General features: G+C 43.8%; 1 protein-coding gene across 5 annotated transcripts in view; it reads left to right on the top strand.

Annotated features, from left to right (window-relative positions):
• Window positions 1–20504, top strand: part of LOC146797969 (cytochrome P450 2B19-like) — a 500784-nt gene that overhangs the window by 421354 nt on the left and 58926 nt on the right. For all 5 annotated transcript variants that reach the window (XM_085625186.1, XM_085625188.1, XM_085625187.1 and 2 more), the window contains one exon: window positions 15473–15614. In XM_085625186.1, coding sequence (XP_085481312.1) covers window positions 15473–15614 — 142 coding nt within the window. The remainder of the gene's footprint in view (window positions 1–15472; window positions 15615–20504) is intronic.

Below are 20504 nucleotides of genomic sequence, written 5' to 3'. Positions count from 1 at the left end.
AAATGCATAAACTTCCATAAACCTTTCAGACACCTTTGCTCCGACGTACTCGTCCACACACATAGTCAGCCTCCTCACACACACTCAGCCGTACTCCTCCTGCATACACAGAATCAGATCTGGCAATAGTGCCTTCCTCTACCGTGCACCTAATGTCTGAGCACAGAAAAGAATTAGAAGCAGCCGGGTCAAAGGAGACTGCACCACCAGAATCAGTCACTAGCAATATGCAATATTGCCCACCTCAAACGTTCTGCTGCTTGTAGAACGTAAATATATACTTGAAAATTAATTGGATTTGAGGCAATATGATGACACAGGTAATCCAAGTAAACAATAGTGTTTCAACATAAAACATATCGCATATGAATGTTTTGTATCTTCCGTCTTTTTATTTTCCTTGTTGCACTTCATAAAAACAGCGAGCCAACGCGTTTCGCCCAAACATGGGCTTCTTCAGGGCTGTAATGGCATACAATATAAGACCATTTTTAGAAAAAGAAAAGAAAAAAAGAAACAAAAAATCATTCTCTTAGAATGACTATACATTTGTGGTAGGATGAGAGGAAAAAATTATAAAAGACCCAAATGTGTCGAGCCAATAGTTGTGTAACAGACCACATTTCAAAAACAAGAGTGATCTCAAAAAGATCCCTTAGGCTGAAAATTCACACCCGTGAGAATAAAGATACCTTAACAGTAAAAAAAAATGTATCGAGGGAAAATCGTGATTAGAACCAGGTAAAAGAAAGAGTGTGAAGAAGAAAAATGCAAATAAGATGGGAGAGGAAAAAGGGGGAAAAAAGAAAAGAAAATTACCTTTAACCCAAAGTAGGCATAACTACAACACATCTACAGTGGCTAGTAAAACTAGCTTACCAAGATAGTATGAATGTAAGGTGTGTCTTCTGGCAAGCGAGACAACGAGCAATTGGACACAAATTCTGTCGAACTATATCAGTCAGAAAAACTATTAATTAATAAAAATGTTTGTGACCAATTATAAAAAGAAAAGTACAGACTGAAAAGCAAATGTAAATGCAACATACCTAAAGTATGATGAAATGGCTCACAATGAGACAAGAGTATTCAACCAATGTCTGTGGATAGAATTATCTGTAAGGAGAAACAATCTCAAATAAGGAGACGTCCTAAGAATTACAAAAGAGCATAGAAAAATTCCAAGTAAAAAGATCTGCCCTTCTCATTAAAGGAAACTCCTGTATTGCACGTATCACTCTACTAAAATAGCACAGACACATGTCTTCAGCAAAATCGTACAAAAGAGGAAGAAGAAAAAAGACTGCCATCATCCAAAAGCTATATGCATAAGAAACGACAGTAAAGAGTAGAACTGTTAAGCAACACGAACGGCTGCACTCCCTAATATAAAGCGTTTGTCTCAAACAAGACGTACAATATGAACGCACTATGTGTGTAAGCATCAAAATACGTCATAATAAAATCCAACCTAACATGGTGATGACTCTCCATTTATAGATTCTAAATTATACGCTACATTGCATCTAAAACAAGGATGAGACTGTAGCCAAAACGAATGGTGTAGGTAAACCACCAGTCTACTAACACCAAAAAGAGGGCCCACAACCAAAAGGAAAGAGGCATCCGACCGAAACCAGCAAATGCCCCCGTCTGTTCTGCTATACTCTATGCCGCACAACAACTTTTACAGACAACGGGGGATTCATAGAAACTAATAGTTACGAGCTATACCGCGTGCCCAGTAAAACGGTACAGCCAGAGTCAGGGTGTCAGTCCAAATGACTTTATAAAAACTCGGCAGCCGAATCGGTGTAAGCCGAGGGGCTGTCGAGAACAATCATAAATTTAAAAAACTACGTGCAATCAACTTACTGAATGTCGGTATTGGCCGCATCCAAGAGACTGTCAGGAGCCGTCTACGGCGTCCCGTATCCGGCACAATAAACAAGAAAGTGCACGTAGCGACTAGAAAGCCATTTAAGGCGTCGGCAACCCCCGGGCCGCTACACAGGAAGTGAATGTGGTGATGCCCTTCCGGGATCAAAACGTGAAGAAATGACAACTAGACCGAGAACAAAGGGGCTGGCAGCAACTCACTTCCGGTTCCATGCCTCCATCAAAAGTTGGTCACCATCTCGTAATCGGTGAACGATTCAAAAACACCAAGTAACTAATGTCACCCTGACTCTGGCTGTACCGTTTTACTGGGCACGCGGTATAGCTCGTAACTATTAGTTTCTATGAATCCCCTGTTGTCTGTAAAAGTTGTTGTGCGGCATAGAGTATAGCAGAACAGACTGTGCATGATAGCCTCTTCTTTTTTAGTCTATCTGTGGTCTTTCTAGAGTGTTCAGCAAAATTACCATCCTCACTACAGTTTCTGCGAATCCGCAGAAGTTCCCCATAGGGGATTGCTTTCTTTGTAGAAGGAGGATGTGAGCTGGTAAAATTTAGAATACTATTGACTGCTGTTTCTTTCCTGTGTGGATGGTCCTCCCTTTAATGTACAGTTCCAGATCTAGAAACTGAATTCTTGTTTGGGACATTTCAAGATTAAACGAGACATTCAGTGCGTTGTCATTGAGGAAATTGTGATATTCCTTAAGTTCAGTGCCTGTACCAGTCCAAATGATAATGATATCATCAATGTAGCGGCCCCAGAATTGGATATGTTTAGTCCAATCTGAGGCCGCTGCAGACCATGCATGGGTACGCTCCACCCACCCCATAAAGAGGTTGGCGTACGAGGGCCCAAATTTAGAACCCATAACGGTACCCTGCTCTTGTTTGTACCATGTGGTGTTAAACATGAAAAAGTTATTATCAAGGATTAAATCTATCATCCCTAATAACATCAAATTGTGATCAAACAGACTGGCATGTCTACTGGAAAGATAAAAGTCTACAGCTATTTCGCCAAATTCACGTTTAATACACGTATATAGGGATTCCACATCCAATGTGGCAAACCACATGTTGTCATCCCATTCCAGATCTGAAAACTTTTTGAGTAGGTCAGTACTGTCCCTGATGTACGAGGGCAAATTAGTGACTAACGGCTGCAAGAATGTATCGACAAACTTAGCCAGTGCCTCTGTCATAGAGCCAATACTTGAAATGATAGGTCGTCCCGGTGGAAATGGCATTTTCTTTTGTACCTTCGGAAGCAGGCAGATGCAAGGGTACCTAGGGTTACTTATGGACAGGAACCTGTGTTCTGTGTCTGATAAAAGACCCAACTCTTTCCAATGTGTTAATTGCATGTTGATCTTAATGGTGGCAGCAGTGCAGGGGTTTTGAACAAGCTTAGTGTAGTGTGCGATGTTATTGAGTTGTCTTTCAACCTCCTTCTCATAGTCAGTCCTGTTCATAATGACAACGTTCCCTCCTTTGTCGGCCTCACGCATTATTATGTTACTATTATTGCGTAGATTCCGCATAGCTGTTCTCTCCAATGATCTAAGGTTATCTGGCAAATGTTTTTTGAAACTACTAACATGTTTGTCTTCTAGGTTGTATAATTCCTTAGTAACTAACTCATGGAAAACATCCAAGGTACTTAAATGTGCACCCTGGGGCATGAATTTGCTGGTATTATGAAGACCACTATCACATGTATAGTCTTGGGCAATATTCACACTTGTCAACACATGTTCATAGGAGGAATCATTATCAGTATCCAATGATAATAACGTCGCTACATTTTTGACGTGTGAAATAGTAATATCAGTGCATACTGCGGGTGCTGGCAAGATAGAACGCTCATAGTTGTTGACAGAAAAATGACATTTGAGTTTGGCATGTCTAACAAACTTGAATAGGTCAACATGCAAATCCGTGAACAAACCCCCATACACGGGACAAAATCCAAGACCTTTATTCAAAACATTGACTTCATGTACATTCAGATTGTAATCAGAAAGATTTATAACCAAGTTGTCAACCTTAGAAGTTTGGGCAAAATTGGACAACATATCATGTTGATTAGTGTTAACCTGGTCATTGTCATTCCTAATTTCCAATAAGTTTGTTCCAATATTATGAATATTTGAATCTATGGTTTCGGTCGGATGCCTCTTGCCTTTTGGTTGTGGGCCCTCTTTTTGGTGTTAGTAGACTGGTGGTTTACCTACACCATTCGTTTTGGCTACAGTCTCATTCTCATTCTTGTTTTTTTAGTATTCAGTTCCTTGTCATTGAAAACGCAATGTGCATTTAATATTTTGTATTAGTTACTTGGTGTTTTTGAATCGTTCACCGATTACGAGATGGTGACCAACTTTTGATGGAGGCATGGAACCGGAAGTGAGTTGCTGCCAGCCCCTTTGTTTTCGGTCTAGTTGTCATTTCTTCACGTTTTGATCCCGGAAGGGCATCGCCACATTCACTTCCTGTGTAGCGGCCCGGGGGTTGCCGACGCCTTAAATGGCTTTCTAGTCGCTACGTGCACTTTCTTGTTTATTGTGCCGGATACGGGACGCCGTAGACGGCTCCTGACAGTCTCTTGGATGCGGCCAATACCGACATTCAGTAAGTTGATTGCACGTAGTTTTTTAAATTTATGATTGTTCTCGACAGCCCCTCGGCTTACACCGATTCGGCTGCCGAGTTTTTATAAAGTCATTTGGACTGACACCCTGACTCTGGTTGTACCGTTTTACTGGGCACGCGGTATAGCTCGTAACTATTAGTTTCTATGAATCCCCCGTTGTCTGTAAAAGTTGTTGTGCGGCATAGAGTATAGCAGAACAGACGGGGGCATTTGCTGGTTTCGGTCGGATGCCTCTTTCCTTTTGGTTGTGGGCCCTCTTTTTGGTGTTAGTAGACTGGTGGTTTACCTACACCATTCGTTTTGGCTACAGTCTCATTCTTGTTTTAGATGCAATGTAGCGTATAATTTAGAATCTATAAATGGAGAGTCATCACTATGTTAGGTTGGATTTTATTATGACGTATTTTGATGCTTACACACATAGTGCGTTCATATTATGCGTCTTGTTTGAGACATACGCTTTATATTAGGGAGTGCAGCCGTTTGTGTTGCTTAACAGTTCTACTCTTTACTGTTGTTTCTTATGCATATAGCTTTTGGATGATGGCAGTCTTTTTTCTTCTTCCTCTTTTGTACGATTTTGCTGAAGACATGTGTCTGTGCTATTTTAGTAGAGTGATACGTGCAATACAAGAGTTTCCTTTAATGAGAAGGGCAGATCTTTTTACTTGGAATTTTTCTGTGCTCTTTTGTAATTCTTAGGACGTCTCCTTATTTGAGATTGTTTCTCCTTACAGATAATTCTATCCACAGACATTGGTTGAATACTCTTGTCTCATTGTGAGCCATTTCATCATACTTTAGGTATGTTTGCATTTACATTTGCTTTTCAGTCTGTGCTTTTCTTTTTATAATTGGTCACGAACATTTTTATTAATTAATAGTTTTTCTGACTGATATAGTTCGACAGAATTCGTGTCCAATTGCTTGTTGACTCGCTTGCCAGAATACACACCTTACATTCATACTATCTTGGTAAGCTAGTTTTACTAGCCACTGTAGATGTGTTGTAGTTATGCCTACTTTGGGTTAAAGGCAATTTTCTTTTCTTTTTCCCCCTTTTTCCTCTCCCATCTTATTTTCATTTTTCTTCTTCACACTCTTTCTTTTACCTGGTTCTAATCACGATTTTCCCTCAATAATATTTTTTTTACTGTGTAGGTATCTTTATTCTCACGGGTGTGAATTTTCAGCCTAATGGATCTTTTTGATATCACTCTTGTTTTTGAAATGTGGTCTGCTACACATCTATTGGCTCGACACATTTGGGTCTTTTATTATTTTTTCCTCTCATCCTACCACAAATGTATAGTCATTCTAAGAGAATGATTTTTTGTTTCTTTTTTTCTTTGCTTTTTCTAAAAATGGTCTTATATTGTAGCCATTACAGCCCTGAAGAAGCCCATGTTTAGGCGAAATGCGTTGGCTGTCTGTTTTTATGAGTTGCAAGAAGGAATATAAAAAGACGGAAGATACAAAAACTTCATATGTGATATGTTTTATGTTGAAACACTATTGTTTACTTGGATTACCTGTGTCATCATATTGCCTCTCATCCAATTAATTTTCACCTAATGTCTGAGAAGAGATTCCAGTGGCAGCCTCCCACATTAGGGTAAAGGAGTGTCTTTCCCCGTGCAGCAAAAGTGAAAAATAAAATGGCACTAAGATGAATTACCATTTGATATTTCACTGTTCCCAGTCTGAGCCGTTTTTTAGGGTGGGGCCATTGCTGCTGACTGACAGCAAGGGAGTGATGCTCACTCCAGTTTAAAGTGTGCATATCACTTTGGCCGGCCGTTTTATGATGGCCAGCCTGACATGCGCACTTTAAACCTCTCTACCTAGCTTTCTTAGACAGCTGAGTGGAGAGCAGGTACAGGCCCCCAATGCCTATTGGAGTGTCTATTGGAGTGTCGAGGCAGCCTTCTCCAGCCAATCCTGGCACTGCTCTCATGCTTCTCATCTGCAGTATAGGGATTTGGAGGGGGAGCTGGCTGAGGCTCCCGGAGGATTCGCGCTGACTATTATCAAGATGAGGAAGCGTAGGTTAGGTAAGTACGTTTTTCATTTTATTTTTGCCTATTTGGCCCACTGACAGCCCTGATTCCAGGGCTCAATCACGGCTTGCCTGCTATAAATTCTGTTAACAAGCCATGATTGAGAACTTTGGAATTTATTACAGTGCCTGACACTAGGTTCGATGCTTAGTTCGACGTTTCTCCAATGTTGAGTGTGACTGCTTGACCCTGCGATCTACGCCGCACATCAGAAGCACCTCCTCAGTTCTTGAATTCTACAGCAATTGAAGATCTGGCATTTCATCTAGCCCTTGCTCAGCCCATGCAACACTAGCTTCAGTGCAAGGATACCCTTCTGCACGAGTCATGTGCTGCACGAATACACATAGTGTAACAATGTACACAATATACTGAATTTAGGAACAATTATTATTTTTCCACCCCTGAATTTGTGGTTACCCATTGTAGGAAGCCAGCTCTTTATGTAGTATATCAAAATGAGATATACTGTGCAGAGTCCGGGTATTTCCGAACTAGTGGACAGGGGCTTGCTTTAGCAATCCCAAGGTGCTCTTATAGGGGTTAGTGTGGTCTAGCAGCATTAGGCTTATCAGAGTGGAGTGTTAGACATCGGCAAATACACACAATAGTCAATAAATGATGTACACAACTCAATAAGGAGATCCACACGAATTTATTAAAATAACACGTATCTTTATATATGTTGCAGCACAGGAATCAATACGATCAGGTAGGTACATTTTTCAAGTGAAATACATTTGCCTTTAAACAGTCAACACAAAATGCATTTTTCAGAGGCTGCAATGTTTTTCTATGGAAGGAAAAAGAAATACGGCTTACTAGTTTTTTGCAGCAACTTATGAGACCAACCTCTGGGACTTGAGGTGAGTATGGGGCAAAGTCAAAGGCAGCACTAGCAGGTTACCTCCAGTGGCACGAGGGCAGGCAGGTGCAGTGGTGCAAAACAGCTTCGGGTGACCAATGCAAGTCGACAGGAATTGGTCCTCGTGAACAGATGCTGCAGTGTTGGACTGGGAGACAGTTCGGGCTGAACCAACAGGGGTGCTCAGACCTTATGATGCTTGGGAACGAGGGACGCCTTTGGTCCTCTTCTCCATGGGCCAGGGGCAACGGTGTCCTCAGGCATCTGGTTTTCGTCACAGGGAGTGGTCGTGGTAGATGGGGCCTGTGAACAGATCTGGCACACGAAGTTGGTAAGTTCACAGTGGGGTAACCCCAGGTGGGCTTTGAGTCTGGAGAGCCTTGGCAACCTTGGCAACAATTGGCCCACTTCAGCTTGGGCCAAGCGGCTCAGGTGCAGTGGGGCTTCATGTTGTCAGGTTTTTGTGGTCTTGGGGCCTCACAGCTCAGTCTTTGGTACCTGCAAGATGCAGGGGAACAGCTCTGCTGCTCCATGGGAGTTCCTCTGTCTTTGTAGAAATGCTGGCAGTTCTTCCCAGGCTTTGCAGGATCAACAGCTTACAGGGCGAGATGACTTTGGCGCAATTGTCGAGAACAGGCGAACAGGCTGGCAGGGCTTGTGCCAAGTCATTTGCTTCTTTTGCTGTACTGGCGTTCGCGGCTCTTTGGCTCTTCTTCTTTTGGGCAGCAGGATCTGATTTTCTGGTGCCAGGGCCTCCCCTAAATACTGAATTTAGCGGCATTGGGGGCAGTGCAGGGTAGTAGCCAATGGGATACCCACCCTTGGGTTACTACGATCCCAATAATACTACTTTCTGGGGAGGTGGTCATAACACTGTTCCAGAATTCCTGATTTTGCCATCACCAAGATGATTAACTTTGAACAGTTGCCTCCACTTCAGGTAGCCCACCTTAAGGGAGGCACAAGCCTAAGGGTGGACACTCCGATCTGAATAGTTAATTTCCCCCCCTGTACAGGTGCCAAATGGCTCTCCACAAAGGGGGTCGGCTTCTTCTCCTGTAGGTAAAACCAGATTTGTATACCAAAATCTGTAGGCCCTTCAAAGCTCCCCTGCTGTGGAATGCTAATCTGCGGGGCATCCTGTGGGAGGAGGAGAACACACTGCAGGCTCGAGCAGACTCAGTTTCTGGCTTCCGTGAGAGCAAAGTCCCTCATTCTTGGGGGTCAGAAAATAGCCTCTGGAGGCAGGGTGGTGAAAACCAGTCAGTCAGCACACCATTAGCTGGTTGTTTTTCTGGGGGCACCTCTAAGGTGCCTTCTGTGTGCATGTATTACTAGATCCTACACTGACATCAGTGTGGGTTTATTAATAAGGGATGTTTGACACCAAACATTCCTATTTTCAGTGAAGCCATTATGGAGCTGGGGAACTCATTTTCAGCAGTGTGCAGCCCATGCTTTAAAATGGCGTCCCTGATCACTAGTACTGGCAGAAATGGAACTGACCAGCACTTGGACATAGCCGCTCATGCGGTTATGCCCTCATATGAAGTACAGTGCACCCTGCCTTAGGGTGGTAAGGCCTGCTGCAAGGGTGACTTACTTATACTGCATGTAGTGTCGCCAGGCATGGCACACAGGCTGTGTACCATGTCATATTTTCACTTTTGTTTTCACCAAGACTTGTAGACTGCAGTGACAGTTTGCATGACCTTGGTGAGGGGTCTTCCAAGGTGGCACAATTTATGCAGCAGTCCTCAGGGACCCTTTTTAGTACCTCAGGCCCTTGGTACCAGCTGTATCATTTACTGGGGACTTTCAGAGGGTACTAAAGGTATTGCCAATTGGGTAAGCAATTGCACAGTTTGAGAAAGAGATCTGGCACTAGGGGCCTGGTTAGCAGAAACCCAGTGCACTTCCAGTCAAAATTACATCAACTACCAGATAAAAAGTTATTATCAAGCACCTCAGAGGGCATTCTCCAAAATGTCTTCTTTCTTGCATGCTGGTTTGCCTTTGGAATCCACAAATACAGAGCGATCCAATTGGTAGTAACAAATGTTCTGCTAGTCTGTGTTCCCACACATCCCCGATAAAAACGTGTACCCAACATGCTGGGGCATAGCATAGTCAGTAAGATTGGGGGGTTGTGAGCTTCAGATTTTCCAACAATCTGGCTGGCATAAAATGTTAAACTAGATTATATGACATGTTGGACGCATGAGAGGTGTTTACGCGGCAGTGGAAAGAGAGAGGAAAGTGGATTGGTAGGAGTACTAAGAGAGAAAGCACAATGGGCCCGATTCACAAAGATAAACTGAGACGAAAGTCTATCTTTACGATTTTCGGTATTCACAAAGGGCATTTATGAGTAGTAAAGTTAGACTTTTGTCTCAGTTAAAGTTAAGTTTTTGGTCTCAAGTTTGACTGAGATCAAAAAGTTCAACTTAAGACCAAATCTTAAGTGTAACTGAGACAAAAGTCTAACTTTACTACTTGTAAATGGCCTTTGTGATTACCAAAATTCATAAAGTTAGACTTTTGTCTCAGTTTACTTCTGTGAATCGGGCTTAATATTTTGTAAAATAACCAACATTTTTTAGGACTTTTAAAACTGAGAGGGAGAGTGTGTGTGCGTTTTTGTTAGTGTGCATGTAAATATTCCTGGTGAAATCCAGCAGACATCTTACACCATGGTGCCTGACTGATAGCACAGGTACCCAATTATTTATCAGAAAATCCATTTATTAGGGTGGTGCAACACCCCAAACACCCCGCCCTGAAGCTACACCCCTGCCAACATTTTTGACCGGGTCTAGTGCCTGTGACAACAAAATGACCAACACGACCTGGTGATGTCACTTTTCACTCAGCAAAATAAATGCTTTTTTTGCAGTGTGGGTAGCTGTGAAATTTGGGCTCTAGCTCAGCCGCCACCTAGACAAACTAACCCTACCTAGACATTTCAGAAAACTAGACACTTGAAGGAGTCCGAAGTGGTGTGATTTGTGTGCTTCTTACAGGTTGTTTTTACCTAGAAGACCTAGAAAACCTCAAACTTAGGCTAAAACACAACTTTTCCTCACATTTATGTGGAACAAAGGTCCATAATGTAGGGGGATCCACAAATTTACGACCACCGAGCATACCTGTATGTCTCCCGATAAAAATGATATGGGTTTAGTGCCAGTGACAGGAAACTGCCCCCAGCACAACATGGACGACTCCTATTTTTCCACTCAAAACATACCCTGTTATTTTCAATGTGTTTCAATGTGCGTAGCTGTGTATTTTGGAAACCCACCTAACCCCGAGGATGACAGGTGTCTGTTTTAGAGGGTCACAGCTAGGAGGAAAAATCTATGAGGATAAAAACCTCCTTTAGCAACAGGTGTAGATCTTGATCGATGATGTAGATTGTGCTGATAATAATCAGCGAGCAGCAACCTCCCCCCTGAAATCAGGAGCGAGAAAAGAGTCAAGGAGATTAATAGATCCAGAATCAGTTGATCCATAAGAAAGTTGATAAAAAAAATGCCTTAAAGGACAAATAACAACCACTAAGCAACAAAATGTAAACATTTGTAAGGAATGATCCAAATCTGCTGAATAATATGAGGAACAAAATTGCATATCAAGGGAGCATTGAGCATAATGACACATAATGCTTGCAACACATGTGTTCATATATGTATATCAAGGTCCTTGAGGGATCGAAACGCGTCATGCTGGAGGTGTAACTGTGGCTGAATAAATTTAAACAGTGACACCAATCCTGTGGTCTGTGCTCCGTTCTTTCGGCGGAGAAGATGATGACTGCTTATGGAGACATTGTATCATATGTATATATCACTGAAAAAACCATAGGTTTCACACATGTTATAGTTAGCTGTACATTTCACTCGTAAAAAACCAATGAAATTCCCCCGTTATAGTTAGTGCAGGCAACTATAACTCACGCGACCGCAATCCTCTGCTGATGCTAATACTGTATTTAGACACTTATTTGCCCATGTCTTCTTCCATTAAATTTTAGCTATACATATATTACAAATATTTTTTTTTCATAAAGACACATATGTCATCAGCAGAAGATTGCGGTCGCGTGAGTTATAGTTGCCTGCACTAACTATAACGGGGGAATTTCATTGGTTTTTTACGAGTGAAATGTACAGCTAACTATAACATGTGTGAAACCTATGGTTTTTTCAGTGAATTTGCAAGGTTTTTTAAATGCTAATTCCTAACTATAACGTGTGTGAAACCTATGGTTTTTTCAGTGAATTTGTACGGTTTTTTAAATGCTAAGTTACTTTACGCCATTCGTGGCGTGCGCGCCCAGTTAACGCAGTTCGTTCCGTGCGCGCACGGTGCGATTCGCGCACCGTGCGCGCATGGGGGACATATTATGCGCATCTTTGTGAAATTTCTTCTTTGTTAATTTCTTATCTCTAATAAGTTGGTTTCGACCGATTCGAATGTTTACTAAGATCTAAGAGCCAATCAAAATCGCGCTCGCGCACGCCACCGTACGCGTACGGTAAGCTTACGGTAAGCGCACCGTAAGCGCACCGTAAGCTGCCACAGATATATATATTGATTTAAAGGCTATTTTCTCAGAATCTACTGAACAGATTTACACCAAACTTACAAAAGGCACTTCCTTGACCTGAGGACTACCTCTCTGCCAAATTTCAAGTAATTCTGTTCAGCCGTTCGGGCTGTAGCTGTGTCTAAAGGTCCTATGGAAAAATGCATGGGAAAAACGCGTTTTGGGACCCCCCTTTTATCTCAGCCCCCGCTTGACGAATCCCCCCGAGACTTTCAGGGTAGGAGCGGAGCGTAGCGCCCCACCTATTTTGAAAAATTAGCGAGGATTCGTCGACCGGCGCCAAAGTTATTCAAAATAGAATGTTGCGGATTTCCTATGGAAACGTGGTCCTAACTATAACTACCTACTGGCGACCGCCAGTAAGGTAATATATATATATATATCCAGTTATAAGTATACTTCTTTCACGAAATAAACATCCAGCACTCCAGAGTTAAAATTTGGCACTCGGTCTTTTATTCTCCATGAACGAGGAAAAACATCAACGCGTTTCAGCAGACTCATGCTGCCTTGTTCACGATATATATATATATATATATATATATATATATATATATATATATATATATATATATATCCAATCGATACTGCTCCCACAATGAAGACGCCACCCACAATCGTATTCGTCACCTTTTATTGCGGTAGGTAGCAGCAAACTCAGTCCAAACCGCACAGCGTGATATGCGCCATTAACACCAAACGTTTCGAGTCTTCTCCCTTTTTCACTGGCATGGCTTCGTGGTGGTGGAACAGCTGGGCACTTTTAACTTAATCACGTTTGAAATTTGCTTGATCCCGCCCCAATGGGCGTGTGCGTGCATTGCACTCTGGTATATGCAGTTCAAGTAAGTATTGCCACAATGGGTGCTGCCATTCTTTTACCTCCACAAATTTCTCTCCCATCGGGTCGCTGTTATGGCATGAACTGGCAAGCTGCTTCACTTTTAACCAACCCCAAATGGCTACGATGTTCCTCCATGCGACTCAGATTCAAGACGCTAGGACCTGCTACAGTCTGCAGGGGGGCGTCTTCGTGGCCGGAAACAAGCCACTATACATCCAATCGATACTGCTCCCACAATGAAGACGCCACTCACAATCGTATTCGTCACCTTTTATTGCGGTAGGTAGCAGCAAACTCAGTCCAAACCGCACAGCGTGATATGCGCCATTAACACCAAATGTTTCGGGTCTTCTCCCTTTTTCACTGGCATGGCTTTGTGGTGGTGGAACAGCTGGGCACTTTTAACTTAATCACGTTTGAAATTTGCTTGATCCCGCCCCAATGGGCGTGTGCGTGCATTGCACTCTGGTACATGCAGTTCAAGTAAGTATTGCCACAATGGGTGCCGCCATTCTTTTACCTTTTTACCTCCACAAATTTCTCTCCCATCAGGTCGCTGTTATGGCATGAACTGGCAAGCTGCTTCACTTTACCCAACCCCAAACGGCTACAATGTTCCTCCATGCGCCTCAGATTATATATATTATATATATATATATATGCAAAAAAGAAGCAGAGAACTCTGGGTAGTTCTCGAGTTTAGGTGGTAAGCAGCTCCTGTAGAGAGCACTCTCAACACCAGCAATACTCTTGATCTGCTCACCTCAAATGTCTGATTTCTATCAAAGTCTTTAAGCATAGGATTAGCACAGTGCCATCCACGCCGAGATAGAAATAGACGAATATCTATATATATATATATATATCAAGGTCCGGCTAGACCGAAACGCGTAATGGCTGACGAACAAAGAAGTAATTGTCATCGCACAAACCTTGTGGTCCGTGTCTGCTTCAAACAAAGGATTGAAGTTACAGTGAGCAAAGAAACAGGATATATATATATATATATATATATATATATATATATCCTGTTTATAATATATATATATATATATATATATTATCTACTGGCGGTCGCCAGTAGATAGTTATAGTTAGGACCGTATTTCCATAAGAAATCTGAAAATTCTATTTTGAATAACTTTGGCGCCGGTTGACGAATCCTCGCGAAATTTTCAAAACTAATGGGGCGCTCCGCTCAGCTCCTACCCTGAAAGTCTCGGGGTGATTCGTCAAGCGGGGGCCGAGAAAAAAGGGGGGTCCCAAAACGCGTTTTCCCCATGCATTTTTCCATAGGACCTTTAGTCGAAGGTACAGCCCGAACGGCTGAACAGAATTACGTGAAATTTGGCAGAGAGGTAGTCCTCAGGTCAGGCATGTATGTGCCTTTTGCATGTATGGAGTAAATCTGTTCAGTATTTCCTGAGAAAATTGCAGTTAAAGCACATAAATATCTATAGCCGCGCACCGTGCGCGCACCGTGCGCGCACCCTAACGTGCGCGAGCGTAATTCTGAATGGTGGTTACATGTCAGTCAACGTTCGAATCGGTCGAAATCAGGAAGTGTCGGCCGCCATTTTGTTTGTTGTGGGTGCGAGAGTGAAAAATAGAGGTGGGGAACGTGAAAAGGGGGCAGGGTAGAGAGTTCCTGACCCCCTAGCCTTTGTCAGGGGGTCCCTAAAGGACCCCGAAGGATAAAAAAACATTTTTTTTTTTTTTTTTTTTAAACCGCGGGGTGCGCGCACGGTGAAAAACCTTAAAAAAAAACACATAACTTAACATTTAAAAAACCGTACAAATTCACTTAAAAACCCATAGGTTTCACACACGTTATAGTTAGGAATTAGCATTTATAAAACCTTGCAAATTCACTTAAAAAACCATAGGTTTGACACATGTTATAGTTAGGTGGACATTTCACTCGTAAAAAACCAATGAAATTCACCCGTTATAGTTAGTTCAGATAACTATAACTCGCGCGACCGCCACTCTATCACAAGGATGATGTCATCAGTGATGTCATGATTGATGCCACTGACCATGTCATGAGTGATATGACGTCATGAGCAGTGGATTGCGGGCGCGCGAGTTATAGTTATCTGAACTAACTATAACGGGTGAATTTCATTGGTTTTTTACGAGTGAAATGTCGACCTAACTATAACATGTGTGAAACCTATGGTTTTTTAAGTGAATATATATATATATATATATATCTGTGTGTGTATATACAGCTTTTCTACACTTAAGTCCATCAAGGGACGTAGATATAGAGTTATTAGTAAATCTGTACTTACCTTCAAGATATTCTGGTAGAAGTTTCTGGCCATGAATTTTGGCAAATTGATATTTTATCCTTGATATTCTGACATATACCGTAGTGTATGCCTGTCACCAGAGGATAGTGTGTAATACATATTCTGTAGGGCTCAGGCATGTAATTTGAAATGTACATTTCTTTTATGCTCATCATCATATGTAAATTCCCTTGAAAAGCTTCTCGTACAATCATGAACTTGCAACATTTTTATTTTAGGGCACAACAGTCATCCCAATCCTCACCTCGGTTCTTCACGACCCCAAGCAGTGGGAGACCCCTGAAGAGTTTAACCCAGCACATTTCCTGGATGAGAAGGGGGCATTGCGTAATCGAGCTGCGTTCATGCCTTTCTCTGCAGGTAACAAATTTAATTTAAACTTCTCCGCTGCCAGACCGTGCATGGTGTCTGGATTCGAAAGACCTATTTCTAGCTCAATGTTCGTATTCAGCCCATCCATTTATTATTATCGGTTGGCTTTATTTTCACCCTCATTTGCTTGCTGCTTATTCAGTGGCTTGTCTTCCTCTTCTTATGTTTGTCACTCCCATAGAGCATAGCCACTTTACCATTCTTTTCTTTTGAATGGCTAACCTGAATCCTGTCACCGCTCACTTTAGGCAGCTACTTTTTTGTTTTTTGGTTAAGCGCTTCATGAGAGTGCATGTGTATTCCAACTCTATCACTTCTGTGATCCCCTCCAAATACCAGTCCCCCAGCCCCGGTGTTTGTCTCTGCCTCATCTCTCTTGTGTGCATCTCCCCCAGACTACCCCACACGATGTGTTACTCTCTCCTTCATGCACTGCTTACTCTCATATGCTTCTACCCTGTGTCCTCGAGCTCTATGTTGTCTCCATTGTGTCCTTTTTCCTCCGCCCCATCTTGCTGTCTCTCTCATGTACTGCTTTTCCCCTCCTCCCTCCACTCACTCCTCAGTTGCCCCACACCTGCAGTCCTTCTTAAATTTAAATTTTGTGCTTTCACACTTCAAAAAGTACATATTATTTACCAATCCAAGTGGCATCCGCCATCTTGGTTTAGTAAATAAAAACAAAATGGTGCACAGAATGATTCAGCCTGTGACCGTGGTCACATCATGGTTCAGTTTCTCTTCTGTTTATTTGTTTTGCCAATGCTGTGCAGCATCCACAAAAAGCATTTTGATTTTTGCCCATGCTGTACTGCATCTGCAAAACTTCTGGAAACTGTTGGAAAAGCCAATAGGTTCAGAAGGTGAGACCTCTTGATTTTGCCAAGGCTTGATAAGAACTTCTTCTTCTTGGCGATACTTTCTAGCGGAAGCCTTTTGGAGCTCAAGATTTACACGCAATGAAGGGTACCCGCACACTGTTCAGTGGGGCCAGATTCCAGACATTTTGCACTGATGCAAGAATAGACTGAATGCTATTTTGCACCATTTTTGTTGCTTACATAATATAAAATGTACTTTTCACAGTCTGGTAGACTAGGTGCCGGTCAGATAGCTTTTTTTTTTTTTTTTTAACTGTCCATCACTGCCAGGTGTAATGTGGTGGTAAGGGACAGTAAATAACAGAAAATTATCCCCATACAATGGGAAAAAACTGGTGTTCGAGTCATTTGTTTTTTTTATTTTTCAATAGGAAACTGCCACTTTGAGAGTTTGTTGTTGAAAAATGAAATAGTTTGGAAACGTTTGATGGCTAGCCATCATGTTTGACGGAGCCATCTTTCAAACATTTCCTACGCTGCTGGCAGACATCTCTAAAGTTGGCTGGCAGATTAAAGGCAGTAAAGTCCTCTTTCACCCGGACTACCTTGACTCCGGATGCTAAATCCTAAATCAGTCTCTCTGTCTAGAGTGGTACAGTGGATGAAAAACAACATTTTGGAAGGCTACCTACCCTGAGGGATTGGTAGTGGTTAAGACTATTTGCAAGCTTTCGTCCCATCATCTTTTGGGTGTTTGATTGCCTATAGTATGCCTGGAAACCTGAGACTGGTGTAGCTTTCCAAGCCTACTATTGCCAATGTTTATGGAATATAAAAAGTAGTAAATTGGCCTCCATTCAAGGATTATATCTATGGGTGCTAATCTACTACTTTTTTGTTAAACCGGTCACTAAGGGGCATGTTAAACCGGTCACTAAGGGGCATATTTTCAAAGAAGTAGCACAACACAGCGCAGCAGGCAAAGTTGCTGCGCTGCATTGCATCACCTGAAGAGAGCAGAACTGTGTCACCTAGTCCACGGGTGCTTGCGTTATGGTCAGGATAGTTTTTGTGCAGGAAGGGTGGCCTTCCTGCTCAAAAACTATCCTTGGAGGCTTTTTCCTCTTTTTATATGGGCTGTAGAATTCAGAATAAAGATATTTATCCTCATTACGCCAGCCTCAGTTAAGTGTCCAATTTTGGAGCAAACCCTTTTCACAATGTAAATATGGGTTGGCGTCAAAATCCATGGATGGATGCATGAGAACACTCATGGACCACGTATGGAATTATATCCACACCGGGGATCTACAGAGATGGGCCCAACCAGGAACGTATCAATCCCTCTGTATCGTACAACTCACAAAAATGTATGCCTGGCATTGCAGAAAAAACAAGACAAACTGCTAATGCCACCCAAAAAAACAAATGTTGTCTTTTGTGTTAACAAGTGCATATGTAGTGAAACAGCTAGGAAAGAAATTCTTTTTAGGACCAGAACCCTCACTCATCTGAATGTGACATGCTTCATCATTGTCATAAGGATTGGGACAAGTGGGATGGAAAAGCTGGTCATGGTCTGTACCACTGGAATTATGCAATTGTGCGGCTGCTGCACTTTTTGCATAATTATAGATTTGCTGCATTTGCCACATAATCCATCATCTGCAGCATAATCTGCTGATTTTAACAAAAAACTAAATTGTTTCTATCTTTAACGGTTTAAAAGTTACTGAAAGCGGGGGGAGGAGCCTAGCGCTTGACCAAGATGGCCGCGTGAGCCTTGAGCTCCTGCGACCCTCGCGCCCTCCTGCAATCATCCTGTCCTAAATCCTGATTTTCATGCACGGAATCCTGCAGATGAGTCACAGCTGGGGCGATTGACGTTCTCCGGACTAAGATCGCCCACCGGGGACCGAAGTTGTGCATGGCGGAAGACTGCGGCCTACCTCCGACGGATGCCAGGGGCTTGCGTTGGCAGGATGCCCGGCCACTAATTGAACAACAGCGGCCTTGGGAGGTGTGAACTGGCGGACGGGTGCCGCTGCACTTTCACTTTCGCTTTCTCGCCCTTGGCTTGCTCTGGGTTGGGAGTGCTTCGTGCCGATCCCCTGTTAACTGGAAGACCTCCACTCGACCCTGGCTGGCTGCTGAAGTCCCGGTTGACCCTGTTTCCTCTGGCTGAGTGAGGGACGACTTTTTGCTACTGACCGCCCTGCTGTTGAGATGTCGACCAAATCGGAGGCAGACAAGCCGAAGTCTAAGACTACCAGGCGGGGAGGCTATATCCAATCCAACAACATGGATCGCTATGCCCAGCAGAAGGGGTCGCCTGGTGGATCGGGACAGTCGCTGGACGCACAGAAGGCCGATTCATCCCCAGCCTCGGAGTTATCATTGCAGGATATCAAGGGGGCGATAGATGGGATGCAATCTTCGATTGGGCGACAGTTCGAGACCCTGGCACACAAGGTGGACATGATCTTGGTTGATGTCAACTTGATTCGCGCGGACCTGGGCAAAACCAATGAGCGGGTCAAGTCCCTGGACCTCAAGACTACTGGCCTCGCGGACGATGTCTCGGAACTCCAGGCTGAGGTTCGTAAGTTACGAACCGCGAATGACCTCTCCGCCCGCCGGCTCGAAGACTTTGAAGGTCGGGCCCGGCGCAACAATGTACGCCTTATTGGGGTCCCGGAAACTTCGGAGGAGCTCTCTGTGGATTTACTCGTCGAGGACTTGGTGGTGAATCATCTTGCGCCTAAGGGCCTCGGCAGGTTCTGTGCGGTTGAGCGGGCTCACCGAGTGCCTGGCGGACGGCCTAAGGTGGGAGCCCCCCCGCGGCCGATAGTCGCCCGGATCTTTAATTTTCGGGATCGAGACGCTATCCTGCAAGCATCTAGGGTGACAGGCCCGGTGCCTTTTCAGAATGCCTCTGTGAGCTTTTATCCTGACTTCACCCAGATGGTGCAGAAACAGAGGCAGAGTTTCCTGGGGGTGAAGCGGCGGCTTAGGGAGATGGACCTGAAGTATGCCATGCTTTTCCCCGCCAGGCTACGTGTGGTGTATGAGGATCGGACTTTCTTCTTCGAATCACCGGACATGGCAGGCGACTGGTTGGACGCGCTCCCTCGGCGACAGCCTGGCCGGGACCGCGTGGATGGAGCGGAAGGCGACCGGGATGGACAAAAGTGATAACTCCGGTGTCGGTCTATTTTGACTCAGCCCCGGACAGTGACTCGCACTCTACTGCAGTAATGGGAGGGCGGCGGGGGGAAGATAGGAGCTCTTTCCTCCCTTGGGGTACTTTTTGTAGATTTGGTTTTGATAGGGCGACAGGCACACTGCAAGTTGGGGGGGCTTTGTAAGCTGACGCAGGGGTGCAGGGAGGGGGGGGATTTGGGATGTTGGGGTTGTTGTTGGGGGGGGTTGTTTTCTTGCAAGGCGTAGCAACTGTTGCCATTATTGTCCGATCGTGGTTCTCCGGGGGGGGTGGAGGTCTCTTTGAGTTTGGGGATGGGGGATAGGGGCTTAAACATAATTAGCTGGAATGTTAATGGCTTAGGGGATCGTATTAAACGGGGGATAGTCCTGCAATTCTTGAAACGGACCTCGCCAGATGTGGTCCTCCTGCAGGAGACCCACCTTATAGGGAATACATGTTATGCACTTAACAGAAAGGGTTATAAATTCATTGCTCACTCGGGGTTCTCCTCGGGCTCCAGGGGTGCGGGCATACTTGTTAGAGCTTCCCTACCATTTGAGGTTGACTCCACCATCGCTGATGACAGGGGGCGATTTGTGGCTGTGGTGGGGAGGTGGGAGGGCAGAACGTTGGTATTGGTTTCTGTTTATGTCCCCCCTGCCCTGCAGGCCTCCACGTTTGCTGATCTGGGCAAGGCCTTGTTGGAACTCCTCGAAGGGCTGCTAGTGGTGGGAGGAGACTTCAATGCGGTTGGATCCGGAATGCTCGATAGGTACCCGCCCAGGGACACCGGGGGTGCTCAGAAGTGGCTTCCCGACTTTATAGATACTTTTGGTCTGGTAGACTGCTGGA

This window comes from Triturus cristatus, chromosome 9 (assembly GCF_964204655.1).
Source record: "Triturus cristatus chromosome 9, aTriCri1.1, whole genome shotgun sequence".
In the NCBI taxonomy this organism is placed as follows: domain Eukaryota; kingdom Metazoa; phylum Chordata; class Amphibia; order Caudata; family Salamandridae; genus Triturus; species Triturus cristatus.
This window is presented reverse-complemented; position numbering and strand designations above follow the sequence as displayed.